General features: G+C 50.8%; 1 protein-coding gene and 1 pseudogene across 7 annotated transcripts in view; both read left to right on the forward strand.

Moving 5' to 3' along the window:
- The window catches only part of CCDC57 (coiled-coil domain containing 57), a 141,858-nt gene that overhangs the window by 34,692 nt on the left and 94,222 nt on the right, over nucleotides 1-12,944 (forward strand). For all 7 annotated transcript variants that reach the window (XR_010339798.1, XR_010339797.1, XM_064369329.1 and 4 more), the window contains exons 10-12: nucleotides 1,707-1,865; nucleotides 9,132-9,294; nucleotides 9,714-9,845. Coding sequence is in view for 5 of the 7 variants with exons in the window: in XM_064369329.1 (XP_064225399.1) it covers nucleotides 1,707-1,865; nucleotides 9,132-9,294; nucleotides 9,714-9,845 (454 nt within the window). In the remaining 2 variants the exon portion in view is untranslated. The remainder of the gene's footprint in view (nucleotides 1-1,706; nucleotides 1,866-9,131; nucleotides 9,295-9,713; nucleotides 9,846-12,944) is intronic.
- On the forward strand, nucleotides 3,396-8,189 carry LOC135271694 (small nuclear ribonucleoprotein-associated protein N-like; annotated as a pseudogene).

Consider the following 12,944-nt stretch of genomic DNA (forward strand, 5'->3'; position numbering starts at 1 on the left):
TCAGGCTCCTAAGTAGCTGGGACTACAGGCGTGCACCGCTACACCCAGCTAATTTTTTTGTACTTTTAGTAGAGACAGGGTTTCACCGTGTTGGCCAGGATGATCTTGATCTCCTGACCTCGTTATCCACCTGCCTCGGCCTCCCAAAGTGCTGGAATTACAGGTGTGAGCCACCGCGCCTGGCCAGTTTTTGTATTTTTAATAGAGACAGGGTTTTGCCATGTTGCTCAGGCTGGTCTCGAGCTCCTGGGCCTCAAGCAGTCTGCCTGCCTCAGCCTCCCAAAGTGCTGGGATTACAGGCATGAGCCATCATGCCTGGCCTTCTTTTTATTTTAACCATCCCATTACGCAGAAGAAAGAGAAGGCATTGTGTTCTGTTGCCCCGGCTGGAGTGCAGCAGTGCGACCATGGCTCACTGCAGCCTGGACCTCCTGGGCTCAAGTGATCCTCCCACCTTGGCCTCTCACAAAAAGCATTTATGCTCTTGTGGTGAGCAGGACACTCCTGCTCGTGGTTGTGGCGTCCTCTGTCCCTGCAGTGAGGGCTCAGTGGCCGTGCCCATTGATGTACACCTGAGACTGTGTGTCAGAGTGGCCCCAGGCAGAGTCACAGCACTGTCCTGATGCTGGGAGTAGGGCCGGCCCTCATAATTAGGCGACTCATGGTCCAGAGATAACCTGCTCCCCAGAGCACCAGAGGCGATTGGTGAGTCTGTTTCTTCAGTACCCATCTGCAGCGTGGAAGGAGCACATGTCAGCCCAAATTGCCAGAGAGGGCTGGAAAGGTTGATGCCTTTGATGGTGTCTCTTTTCAGCCGTCCTAAAATATTTGTCCAAAACTGTTGGGAGAGTGGCTTTTTTTCCATTCTATATAATACCAGGCTTGAGATGCACCACTCATGCTGGGTTTAACTGACCCCTCATGGTGAGGGGTGGCCTCTGTCGGCACAGCCAGCTCACTCTCTGCGTCTCACTGTCCATCATTTGGAATTTCATCAGCTCAGGAGCATCTGAAGGAGTGTTGTGTATGATGTCACAGTTGCTCTTGCGAGCCATCTACCCCATCTCTTAGGGAAGAAAGTCCACACCCATGCAAGTGGGCAGGTGTCGTCTTGCCGAGGTTAGCACTGTGGCTGCCTGGGTTAACAGCTCTAAATATCGTCCTGAACATTTTCCTGGGAAATTTATTCAATTTGGGGTCATTCTCCCAGAGGCATCCTGCTGTTAAGGTAATTTAATGGGTTCTGTAGAACCTTATTTTACTATGCAATTTGAAAGTGTATTGAATGTCTCCACACATGGCAAGGATAGGAGGGTGAATTGGTCAGAGGTGGCACTACCTCAAGACTGTGGGTTCTCTGGGCATGGGAGGCATGTCATACCTCACCTTCCCCGCTAGGAACCTGGCACATGGCCTGGTGTGCTGCAGGAGCTTAGTCACAATCTGGTTGGTAGGATGCATGCATGGAGGTAGTTGGGTGGACGGATGCTTGCTTCTTCCTGGGTGGAACCATCTCCTTCGTCTAGGCCAGGATGTTTCAGCTCCAATGTGGATTTCCTTTGAGAGCTGTGTGTGTGTGTGTGTGTGTGTGTGTGTGTGTGTGTGTGTGTGAGAATGTGTATTTGCTGGGAAGTGCCGTGTAAGAGACAACCTGAGTGAGTAAGTGAGTGAGAACCACATCCACATAGCTTCCTGTCTGTGTTTAGACTTCGTGAAGATGCATCAGCTGTAAAATCTGCCTGGGATGCTCAGATTGCTCAACTGTCTAAGGAGATGGTCTCCAAAGACCTTCAGATTCAGATGCTGCAGGAAGAAGAGGTGAAGCTCAAGGCACAGGTGGCCCGATTCCAGCAGGACATTGAAAGGTAACTGTCCCCAGGCAGATCTTTTTATTGAGTGTCTCCTATGGGCAGGTGCTATTATAGGTACTAAGGATTCAGAACTGAACAGATCCAATCCCTGGCCTCACATTTTCCTGGGGGAGAAAGACAGTGAACAAGGCAGTTAGAATGTCTGCTCACACGAGGGGTGGTGTGAGAAAGTGCGCAGAAGGGGCTGCCTGCTGGAGGGAGCGTGGCCAGAGGCCTCAGAAGGACAGTGCTTCTCAGTCTGTACTAAGAGCCATAAAAGAGCTCCTGCTATTTGATCCCGCACTGAGAATCTCCTCTTGCCAGTTGCGGTGGCTCATACTTGTAATCCCAGGACTTAGGGAGGCAGAAGCAGGAGGATCGCTTGAACCCAGGCGTTGGAGACCAGCCTGGTTAACATCACGAGACCCCATCTCTGCAAAAAGGAAAACAAAAAGAGTCTTCTTGTTCTGTCTCGTCTGATTGTTAATGTCTTAAGGTTATTTCTTATCCGTTGGGATGAACACTTACTTGCACAAAGATAGCATTCTATTTCCCATATATATTAAAGTCAACTTTATTGAAGAATATGTGTAATAAAACTCATCCATTTTAACTATACGCTTGATTTTAGTGAATGCTGTATGTGAGCTTTGATGAACGTGTATGACACGGTTTGGCTGTCTGTCCCCACCCAAATCTAATCTTACATTGTAATCCCCGTGTGCTAAGGGAGGGCCCTGGTGGGAGGTGATTGGATCGTGGGGGCAGTTTCCTTGTGCCGTTCTTATGATAGTCTGTGAGTTCTGATGGTTTCAAAGTGTTTTGTGGGCCAGGTGCAATGGCTCATGCCTGTGGTCCCAGCTACTCCAGAGGCTGAGGTGGGAGAATCGCTTGAACTCAGGAGGCGGAGGTTGCAGTGAGCCAAGACCACGTCACTGCACTCCAGCCTGGGCAACAGAGCAAGACTCCATCTCAAAAAAAAATGAATAAACAAATAAAAAATAAAATATAAATAAATAAATGAAATATTTGGTGGGGCGGGTACAGTGGCTCATGCCTGTAATCTCAGAACTTTGGGAGGCCAAGGCTGGCAGATGACCTGAGGTCAGGAATTAGAGACCAGCCTGGCCAACATGGTGAAACCCCGTCTCTACTAAAAATACAAAAATTATCTGGGTGTGATGTCACATGCCTGTAATCCCAGCTATTCGGGAGGCTGAGGCAGGAGAATTGCTTGAACCTGGGAAGTGGAGATTGCAGTGAGCCAAGCTCATGCCACTGCACTCTAGCCTAGGCAACAGAATGAGATTCTGTCTCAAATAAACAAACAGAGTGGAGCAGCTGCTGGAGATGCCTGCCGCACTGGTCTGAGGAGCAGTCAGTGACATGATGGAGCAAGCAGGGATCACTTCCACCTGAGACGGACTACAGACCAGCACGTACCAGAGTGGGAGTCCAAGTCAAATGCAGGACTGCCTCACTGAGCAACCCGGAGTGTCAGTGGTACCCGAGGCCTTCTCAGCAGCAGCAGGTACCTGTGGTGGATTTCCAGGCTGAACTGAGGCAGGCATTCTTAGCTGACACCAAGAGGTGATCAAAGCCATATTGGAATCGAGAGGAATCTGATTCCAAGCAAAAACCAGCCTTCCCTAGGTCTTCGGAGGCATCAGATTTGGTGGAACAGCAGTAGTGACCGTGGGAAGCGTAGCAGGATGCTGCAGCACATGGACTGTGGAATGAGATGTGTCCTACAAGGTGGCCTGATCTTCACTGACACCTTTAAGGCTTTTGACAGGCTTATGAGTTTGATCCTCTGTGATTGTGATGAGTTCAGAAAGATGAAGCCAAAGAAACCAGAGCGTGAAGAAAAGCGGGTTTGGGGTCTGGTGTTGCAGCGTGGGGAGAACTTGGTATCCATGACTGTGGAGGGGGTGGCCGTTAGATACTGGCATTGCTCGGGTACCACTTGCTGGAGCTTCAGGAGGCCCTGGGGTTGGTAGGGCAGCTGGTAGAGGAGTACCAACTGGATTAGCAGGCCCTGTCCGAAGAGTTGGGGGACCATCCCAGCAGGTAGACTACACAGGAAAGAGGCACTGTAGCAACTGCTGCTGTTGCTGCGACTGCCAGCATGCTGGAGCCCCAGCACAGTACCTGCGAGCACGGGAGACTCTGCCCCCACCTGTCGGCAGAGCAACCCCACCTCCAGGCATTATGGCCCCTCTGCCTGGTATGAGACCACCCATGGGCCCACCAATTGGGCTTCCCCTTGCTGGAGGGATGCCAGTAGGCACGCACCATGTTAGGCTGGTCATGAACTCTTGACCTCAGGTGATCTACCTGCCTTGACCTCCCAAAATGCTGGGATTACAGGCATGCACCACTGAGCCCAGCCCAGCCCTTTTTTTTTTTTTTTTTTTTTTTTTTGAGACGGAGTCTTGCTCTGTTGCCCAGGCTGGAGTGCAGTGTCTTGATCTAGGCTCACTGCAACCTCTGCCTCCCGGGTTCAAGCAGTTCTCCTGCCTCAGGCTCCCACGTAGCTGGGATTACAGGTGCCGCCACCATGCCCAGCTAATTTTTGTATTTTTAGTAGAGACAGGGTGTCACCTTGTTGCCTGGCTGGTCTTTAGCTCCTGGCCTCAGGCGATCCGCCCACCTCGGCCTCCTAAAGTGCTGGGATTACAGGTGTGGGCCACCAAGCCTGGCCCTTCTGGTAATATTTTTTCCCCAGCCTTCTCTGTCTGCTGTTAACCGGGCTGCTCGAGCTTTTTCCGCTTCAGTTTCCCACTCTCTGCTCTAACCTGTGCTTTGTCTTTTTTTTCTTTCTTTTAAGCTGCAATCTGGCTCTGTTCCTCAGGCTGGAGTGCAGTGGCACAATCAGGACCTACTGCAGTCTCAACCTCTCAGGCTTAACTGACAATCCTGCCTTGGCCTCCCAAGTAGCTGGGACTATAGGCACATGCCACCACACCCAACTAATTTTTCTATTTTAGTAGAGACCGTTTTACCATGTTGCCCAGGCTGGTCTCAAGCTCCTAGACTCAAGCCATCCTCCCGCTTTGACCTCCCAGAGTGTTAGGATTATAGGCATGAGCCGCCATGCCCTGCCTGCTTTGTCTTTAGAGTGCAATTCTTGCGGGTGGCCTGTGGTTGAATCTTACTTCTTTTATCTAGTGTAATACTCCACCTGTTCCTCAGGGGGATTAGATAATTTAATTTAATGCCATTATTGATATATTTGTATATTAGGGCTTAAATCTCCAACTTACTGTCTGTCTGTCTGTCTCCTTCCCTCCTTTTCTTTCTTTCTTTCTTTCTCTTCCTTCCTTCCTTCCCTTCTTTTCCTTCTTTTTTTTTTCCTCAGGATCTTGCTCTGTCACCCAGGCTGGAGTGCAGTGGTGCATTCTCTGCTTACTTGCAGCCTTAACCTCCCAGGCAGGCTGAAGCGATCCTCCCACCTCAGCTTCCTGAGTAGCTGGAACTGCAGGCATGCACTACCACGCCTGGCTAATTTTTTTGTATTTTTGGTAGAGACGGGGTTTTGCTGTTGTCCAGGCTGGTCTCGAACTCCTGGACTCAACTGATGGGTCCACCCCAGCCTCCCAAAAGTGCTGGGATTGCAGGCATGAGCCACTGCTCCGGGCCTGTCGGCTTTCTATTTTCCTCATCCGTTCTTTATTTCTTTTTTTCCACCTTTAAAAAAATCTATTGAATATTTTTTAGAATTTCATTTTGTTTCCAGTTTTCTTGTTATATAAACCTCTTTCCCTTCCATGTTTCATGGTTGTTCTGAGGTTTATAAGATGCACAGTCTATGTTTAATATTTACCACTCTGTGTAATAATATAAAACCCTTCAATTCAATTTCTGCTTCTGTTCAAGGTACAATTTCTATTCCTGCTTCTTTTTACCATGGTTTTCTTATATTTTACATAAGGGGAGTCATTATATTTGCTTTTATCAGACTACCCTTTGTGAAAATAAAAATGAGGCTGGGCACGGTGGCTCACGCCTGTAATCACAATACTTTGGGAGGCCGAGGCGGGCAGATCACAAGGTCAGGAGTTTGAGACCAGCCTGGCCAATAGAGTAAAACCCTGTCTGTACTAAAATTACAAAAAAATTTGCCAGGTGTGGTGGTGCACGCCTGTAATCCCAGCTACTTGGGAGGCTAAGGCAGGAGCCAAGATGGTGCCACAGCACTCCAGCCTGGCCAAGAAAGCAAGACTCGATCTCAAAAAAAAAAGTACCAATGCCGAAAGAAACATGTTGTAATAACGTTCTCAGCTCTTGCTGCCAGCGTTCCTTTTTTTGTTAAATACTTTAATTAACTGAAATAAAACAGTATGTAATATATCTTTAAGAAAGCACACTTAAATTTACCTATTACTTGTGTATGTAGAAAAGCCTCATAACATGAACTGATGCAGAAGAAAAGAAACATGTTGTGATAACATTCTGAAGTTTTTTGGTTTTGTTTTGAGATGGAGTCTTGCTCTGTTGCCCAGGCTGAAGTGCAGTGGCGTGATCTCAGCTCACTCCAGCCTCTACCTCCCGGGTTCAAGCAGTTCTACTGTGTCGGCCTCTAGAGCAGCTGGGATTATAGGCGCCTGCCACCATGCCCGGCTAATTTTTGTATTTTTAATAGAGATGAGGTTTCACCATGTTGGTGGGGCTGGTCTTGAACTCCTGGCTTCAGGTGATTGGTCCGCCTCGGCCTCCCAAAATGCTAGGGGTTACCGGCGTGAGCTGCTACATCTAGCTTATGTTCTCAGCTCTTGATTCCAATGTTCCTTCTTTGTTAAACTCTTCCATTCATTGTAAGAAAACACCACGTATTGCAATATTTAATACATTTAATTTCTCTCCTCATTATGTGCATGGTTGCCTTTAAATCTCTGAACTGATTTATAATAATAACTGCCTAGGTGTGTTTTTCTGCTAATTCCATCACATCTATTTCTGGGTCTGTTTCTGTTGGCTGATTTTTCTACTGGAGAGAGCTACGTTGTTTCCTACCTGCTTGCCCATCTGGTAAGTTTTCACTGGATGTCACGCGCTGTGAATACGATGCTGGCGGGTGTCCGCGTTTGGTGTGTTGCTTTTTGTTTGGTTGCAGCTAAGTATTTACATGGCAGCTTGATCCTTTTGAGACTTGTTTAAAATCTGTGCGAGGGCAGGTCTGGCAGGTCCAGAGAAGCCTTTTCACCAGGGCTGACTCAGCATCAGGACTCCCGGGTCTCCACTGCGTGCCCTGGAGCGAGAGCTCCAAGGATTCTCCGAGGCCGGCTGCCCTGAGGAACACGTGGAGCTCCCTGCTGGCTGCTCCTTCCCACGAGCTGCTCTTGGCCCAGCCCATGTTGGCTGCTCCTCTGTATGTGCATGTGGCTGTCAGCTGCAGCTTCTAGGGGATGCCTGCACAGATCCCAGGATCCCCTCCTCTCTGCCACTGTGCCTCATGAAGCCCACTTCAGCCTCTTCAGCTTCTCCAAACTCCAACCAGCAGTCTCTTCCACACAGCAAGACCGCCATGCTCTGTGTGGTTTGCCCTCCCTGCAGGGATCCAGAAGGCCCTGTGGAGAGCAGCCGGGCAGTGAGTGGGCTCACCTCGTGCGGGCCTTCTCTGAGGGGCCTCGGCCCTGCACCACTCATGAGTTCATCGTCCACTCAGTGAAAGCTGTGCCCCATTTTCTGCCCAGTGTCCCAGTTGTTTAAAGTGGGAAGATAGGCCTGGTGACAGCTGATCTGTCGTGTTAAATATTTGTTTATTTTTGCAGTTACAGAGATTTAAAAATGTATGTGAGGCTGGGCATGGTGGCTCACACATGTAATCCCAGCACTTTGGGAGGCCAAGGCAGGCAGATGGCTTGAGCCCAGGAGTTGAAGACTAGCCTGGGCAGCATGGTGAAACCCTGTTTCTACAACAAATACAATTAGCTGGGCGTGGTGGTGCATACCTGGAGTCCCAGCTACTCGAGAGGCTGAGGCAGGAGGACCACTTAAGCCCAGGAGGTGGAGGCTATACTGAGCCAAGATTATACCACTGCACTCCAGCCTGGGTGACAGAACAAGACTGTTTCAAATAAATAAATAGAATTAAACAAAAACAAGAACACATTGTGTATAAATTACCACAAACTTAGCAGTTTAGCTGCTTTAAACGCCCATTTATTATCTCAGGTTCTGGGGGCAGGGCCTGGGCAGGGCTCAGCTGTTCCCCACTCAGGGTATCTCCAGGCTGGAATCAATGATGGCCGGGCCTGCCTCTCCTTGGAGGCCCAGGGCCCCTTCCAGACTCACCCAGATGTTGTCAGAATTCAGTCCCTGCAGCTGTGGGGCTGAGGCCTCCTTTTCCTCGCTGGCTGATGGCCAGGGTCGCTCTTCACCCTAGAGGTGTCCTCAAGTCCTGGCCATGCGGCCCCTCTGATGACCCTCTCACAACGTGGTGGCTCCATCTTCAAGGCCAGCAGGGGGGATCTCCCTCCAGTCTCATGCAGAGCCATGCCTCCATCTCTGTGTCACTGCCTGGGATAGGAGGGACCTCTCCCCAGACACAGTGTCACCCACAGCCTGGAATTCTGCCCCCAACGTGTGGCCCCATGGCCTTCTGTCACAGAGTTGCTGGTGAAAGCCTAGTCCCAGTCCAATTCTTGTTCTTCTTTCCCAGTAGACTTTTCTTTCATCCGTGGTATGTAATGTTTCCCCTTAACTGTGTGCGAGTGGGGTCTCTGGGGCTCTCTGAAGGCTGGTCTGCTTGGTCCTGGTGGACCTGCCCCTCTGTGTCCTGGGTGGCTTCCTCCCTCCATTCTGATCTAAGATGCTGGTCTTCTGGAGGAACCCCCAGGCTCCGGTGTTCCCACTCCTATGTCCCTTTGCATTCACTCTGGGGGTTCTCCCAGCCCTGCCCACCCATGGCTGGGTCCACCCTGCTCTGCTCGTTTGCTTTCATAGCTCGGTTCCTTTGTGCATAACTGCGTTTATGATCTAAGGTCGTTGCTTTCCTCCCTCTCTTCCTGCATGCTGGTTCTTCTGTTTTTAGGCATCTCACCCTCGTCTGAGGTGTTGGGTTTTCTCTGGCATCTGGCCATCCATGGTGTCTGCTTATCTCTGTGCTGGACATCCCCATGTGCCTGTCCACAGGAGCCCAGGAGCACATCAGGCCAGCACAGGCCACACGAGAGCAGGAGGGACAGCAGCAGCTCTGCCCTTCCCATCGTGCCTCTGCTTTTCCTGTGGAAGGGACCTCAAGAAGCATTAATGCTGGGTGGTTGGATGTGTCCTTAGGTACAAGCAGCAGCTGTCCCTGGCGGTCGAAAGGGAGCGGAGCCTGAAACGTGATCAGGTGCAGCTGGGCCTGGACTGGCAGCGCCGCTGTGACGATGTTGAAAGGGACCAGATCCAAAAATCGGAGGCCCTGATTCAGGGTCTGACCACGGCAAAAAGTCAGGTGTGTGGGGCCACCAGGGTCTGGGGCCTTCTCAGCACCTCTGCAGAGGTGGGGCTGGGCAGGACAGGTCTGGCTCTTACCAAATTGTTCTTTAAATTTGAAAACACTCAACCTCACTGAGCAGTTTGCTGTATAGCAAGAGAAGTTATAGTAATAAAAATGCACCACCGCCTGTCCACCCGCCTTGGCAGTGCTTTCTTGCATAAGCTGTTTCTGTAGCTGACCAACTGCATGCTTTGATGATCCCCACTGGCCTGTAAGGGCAGCCTGGGGTGTGGGCTGGGCTGGAAGGGTTGGTGGCCTGACCACAGCGGGGCACGTGCTCCGAGCGTCTCCCACCCGTGTGTGCCACCGGAGCCTCGGCAGGCGCAGGAGCTGCCCGTCATCCACACAAGGACTGAGTCCCAGTGTTTTCCCAGGTTGCTGCCAAGCTGCAGGAGACAGAGCGGGCACTACAGGAGCAGGAGGTGGTGCTGAAGGCCATGACCCTGGAGCGAGACCAGGCCGTGCAGGCCCTGAGGATGCATGGGCTCCCCAGACCAGAGGCACAGGTGAGAGTGCCCAGCTGGCTCTTTGAAACATTGCTCGACAGCAGCGGCAGGAAAATAGAACTGGAGCCCCAAATCCTGCCAAGGCTGGAGTTAGGTCTTTCTGTTGTGTTCTTTTTAAATGACCAGTTGCACAAACGGGTGAGTTAGAAGCTTTAGAGAGTTAAGGTGAACTCAGGCTTCCTCATCTTTCACATTTGAAAGCTCTAAAAATCCCAAATCCAAATATTGCTAGGTATCAGATGTTCATGTGAGTTTGTTCTCATCTTACTGTCTCAGGACTATCACAGTGGGTGATTTTATGCTGGGAATCTGTCGTCACCGCTTCTGATTTTGTTGAGCAGTGACGTTAGTGGTTAGTAGTTAAGTAGTCAGCCTGTGCCAAGGTCTGCTCTTAGGCCTGACACCCTCCACTCATTTCATCTCTGAGGTTGGCACCACATCCACTGAGACACAGGGGCACTGAGGAACTTGCCTGAACTGTCACAGCTTGTCAGAGCAGAGCTGGATCCACAGGCAGAGGGGAGCGGGCTGGCGGGGCTGCAGGAGGCTGGGGGAGAGCGCAGAGGGCCCAGCACGGGAGGACTGCCCCGGGCCTACAGATGGCCTTTCTTTTTCCATGGGGTGCGGCACACGCAGTGGAGCGCGCAGGCCTGGAGTGCACAGGTCAATGCAGCCGACACTTCAGTGTGCCCATGCACGCTCGGTCTAACAAGACCACCCCAGTGAGCGTCCCTGCGACCTGCTGGTCCCCGCTCCCCGCACAAAGTGGCCGCTGGTGTGCATTCTCTCCCCCTCGATTCGCTTCTCTGCCTGTGGCTTGGCTTATCATGGAGGGCCTAGGTGTACAGGGGTTCCTCCGAGGGCACCAAGGCAGCTAAGTGTACTTAGGGGTCAGATCCTAACTGGTATGAAGAATGTTCCCAGCTCGTCCTTCATTCATGTAATTTTTATTTATTTATTTATTTATTTTGAGACAGGGTCTCACTTTGTCACCCAGGCTGGAGTACAGTTGTGTAATAGCTCACTGCAACCTCCTCCTCCCCGAAGGCTCAAGAAATCCTCCCGCTTCAGCCCCCCAGTAGCTGGGACCACAGGTGTGCATCTTCATGCCTGGCTAATTTTTTTTTTTTTTTTTAATTGAGACAGAGTTTCACTCTTGTTGCCCAGGCTGGAGTACAATGGTGCGATCTTGGCTCACTGCAACCTCTGCCTTCTGGGTTCGGGTGATTCTCCTGCCTCAGCCTCCTGAGTAGCTGGAATTACAGGCATGCACCACCATGCCCAGCTAAATTTTGTGTTTTTAGTAGATACGGGGTTTCTCCATGTTGGTCAGGCTGGTCTCAAACTCCTGACCTCAGGTGATCTGCCCGCCTCAGCCTCCCAAAGTGCTGGGATTACAGGCGTGAGTCAGCACACCCAGTCTTATTTATGTACTTTTATTCAATGTCCATTCTCCTAAGAGTATACAGAACCAGGCCATGGAACTGTTTTTTTTTTCTCCCAGGAATGCTCTGTTCGAGGCACACAGAGTGCACACGCTGTGATCCTGCCTCTGCCAGATGTGAGGCTGGTTAAGATGCAGGAAGCTGATCTGAGGTTCATGTGGGCATTTGGGCAGCAGCCACAGCCTTTTGGAGGGTGGTGTGTAAGCAGCCGGAGGTCCTACAGGCCTCCAAGCGGGAGGGAGCAGGAAGACTCGTGAGAGAGGCCAAGGTGGATGCCAGTGGCCCCACATCATTGCTGGCCACAGAACCACCTTCTCTGTTTTTAAAATGTGAAATAACGCTTCCTGTCCTGCTGGCTGCCTCACTGTGCAGTGCTGATTTTGGGAAATGCAGTGTGCTGCCAGATGTGTAGAATGAGGCCTCAGGTTGCAGCCTTCATCATTGAAGCTGGGTCTCTCCAGTGGTGCAGAGAAACGAGAGGCAGGGATGCTCTCCTGAGGACAGACGTCTTTGTGCACCCTGACGGAGCCGGCGAGAGCCGAGCCGAAGGCCAGGGTCCGTTTCCTCTCCACAAGTACTTCCCCACCGGCTCAATAGTTCACCAGAACCTGGCACCGACTATGGGATGCTGGCAGCTCAGCTGCGTCCTCCAAAAAGATGTGTGTGAACCCAGAAAATGTGAGACGGGTCTCAGTCAATTCAGAGTTTATTTTGCTAAGGTTGAGGATGCACCCGTGACACAGCTCAGGAGGTCCTGACGGCATGTGCCCAAGGTGGTCAGTGTAAGAGTTAAAGAAAGAGGAAAGGAACGCGAAGTGCGGCTGGCAGTCAAAGAGTTAAAGCCTGAGAGGCGCTTCTGGCCGTTGGTGGTCGGGAGCACTTTCTGTTACAGACTAAGCATATACATTGGCTTCAGGGTGAGGGGGCTTATCAGAAGCTCGGAATGTTTGTGTGGAGAAGTTGCTGGCAGGGTTGGAATCTCTGGGAGAAGGGGGGTTTATCTTGGGGCAGACATCTTTCCAGCCAGAGGGTGGTTTATCTTGGGGCTAGCGTGTCTCTGGTCGGGAGGAGTTTGAGTGTTTCTGGTTGGAGATGTTATTTGTGGTTTATGGGCATGCTGACTTTAGCCATTAGGCTGATGCGCTTTGAATTTATTTAAGCAGTTTTTTAATTAAGGTGAACTTTAGAATGAGGGGCTTGTCCCAGATGGCGATGCTCCCGCTCTGTCAGTCCAGACCCTCTAGTTATAAAAAGGAGGAAGGATGGCGTGTTCTTCCTGGCTACTTCCTGCTGACGAGGGCATGGCGAGTTTTCTGGTCTCGGGTTGACGGTAAGAGAATGCTGTCTGTAGATGTGTTTGGGTAGTTGTGAAATGGCCATGATCCTGTGAGTTAAAAATCTTTGAAAAACGTTGATCAGGCAGGGTAAGAACTTTAGGCCCAGACATATTATTGGGAGAGGGCCCAGGAGCGGGGTGAGCTATGCTATGACTTCGTTTTCAAGCCAGGAGTCACTGTGGTTGTTCTGGTACTGCCTTAGCTTTTTAGCCTTTTCTTTAAGGTTTTTAGCAGCGTTTTTTACTAGGCCGGATTGGTTGATATAGAAACAACATTTCTTACCTAATGAGAGGCAGAGGCACATGTTTGGAAAGGCC

Source organism: Aotus nancymaae, unplaced genomic scaffold (assembly GCF_030222135.1).
Source record: "Aotus nancymaae isolate 86718 unplaced genomic scaffold, 86718_ANA_hifiasm-v0.15.2.pri h1tg000089l, whole genome shotgun sequence".
In the NCBI taxonomy this organism is placed as follows: Eukaryota; Metazoa; Chordata; class Mammalia; order Primates; family Aotidae; genus Aotus; species Aotus nancymaae.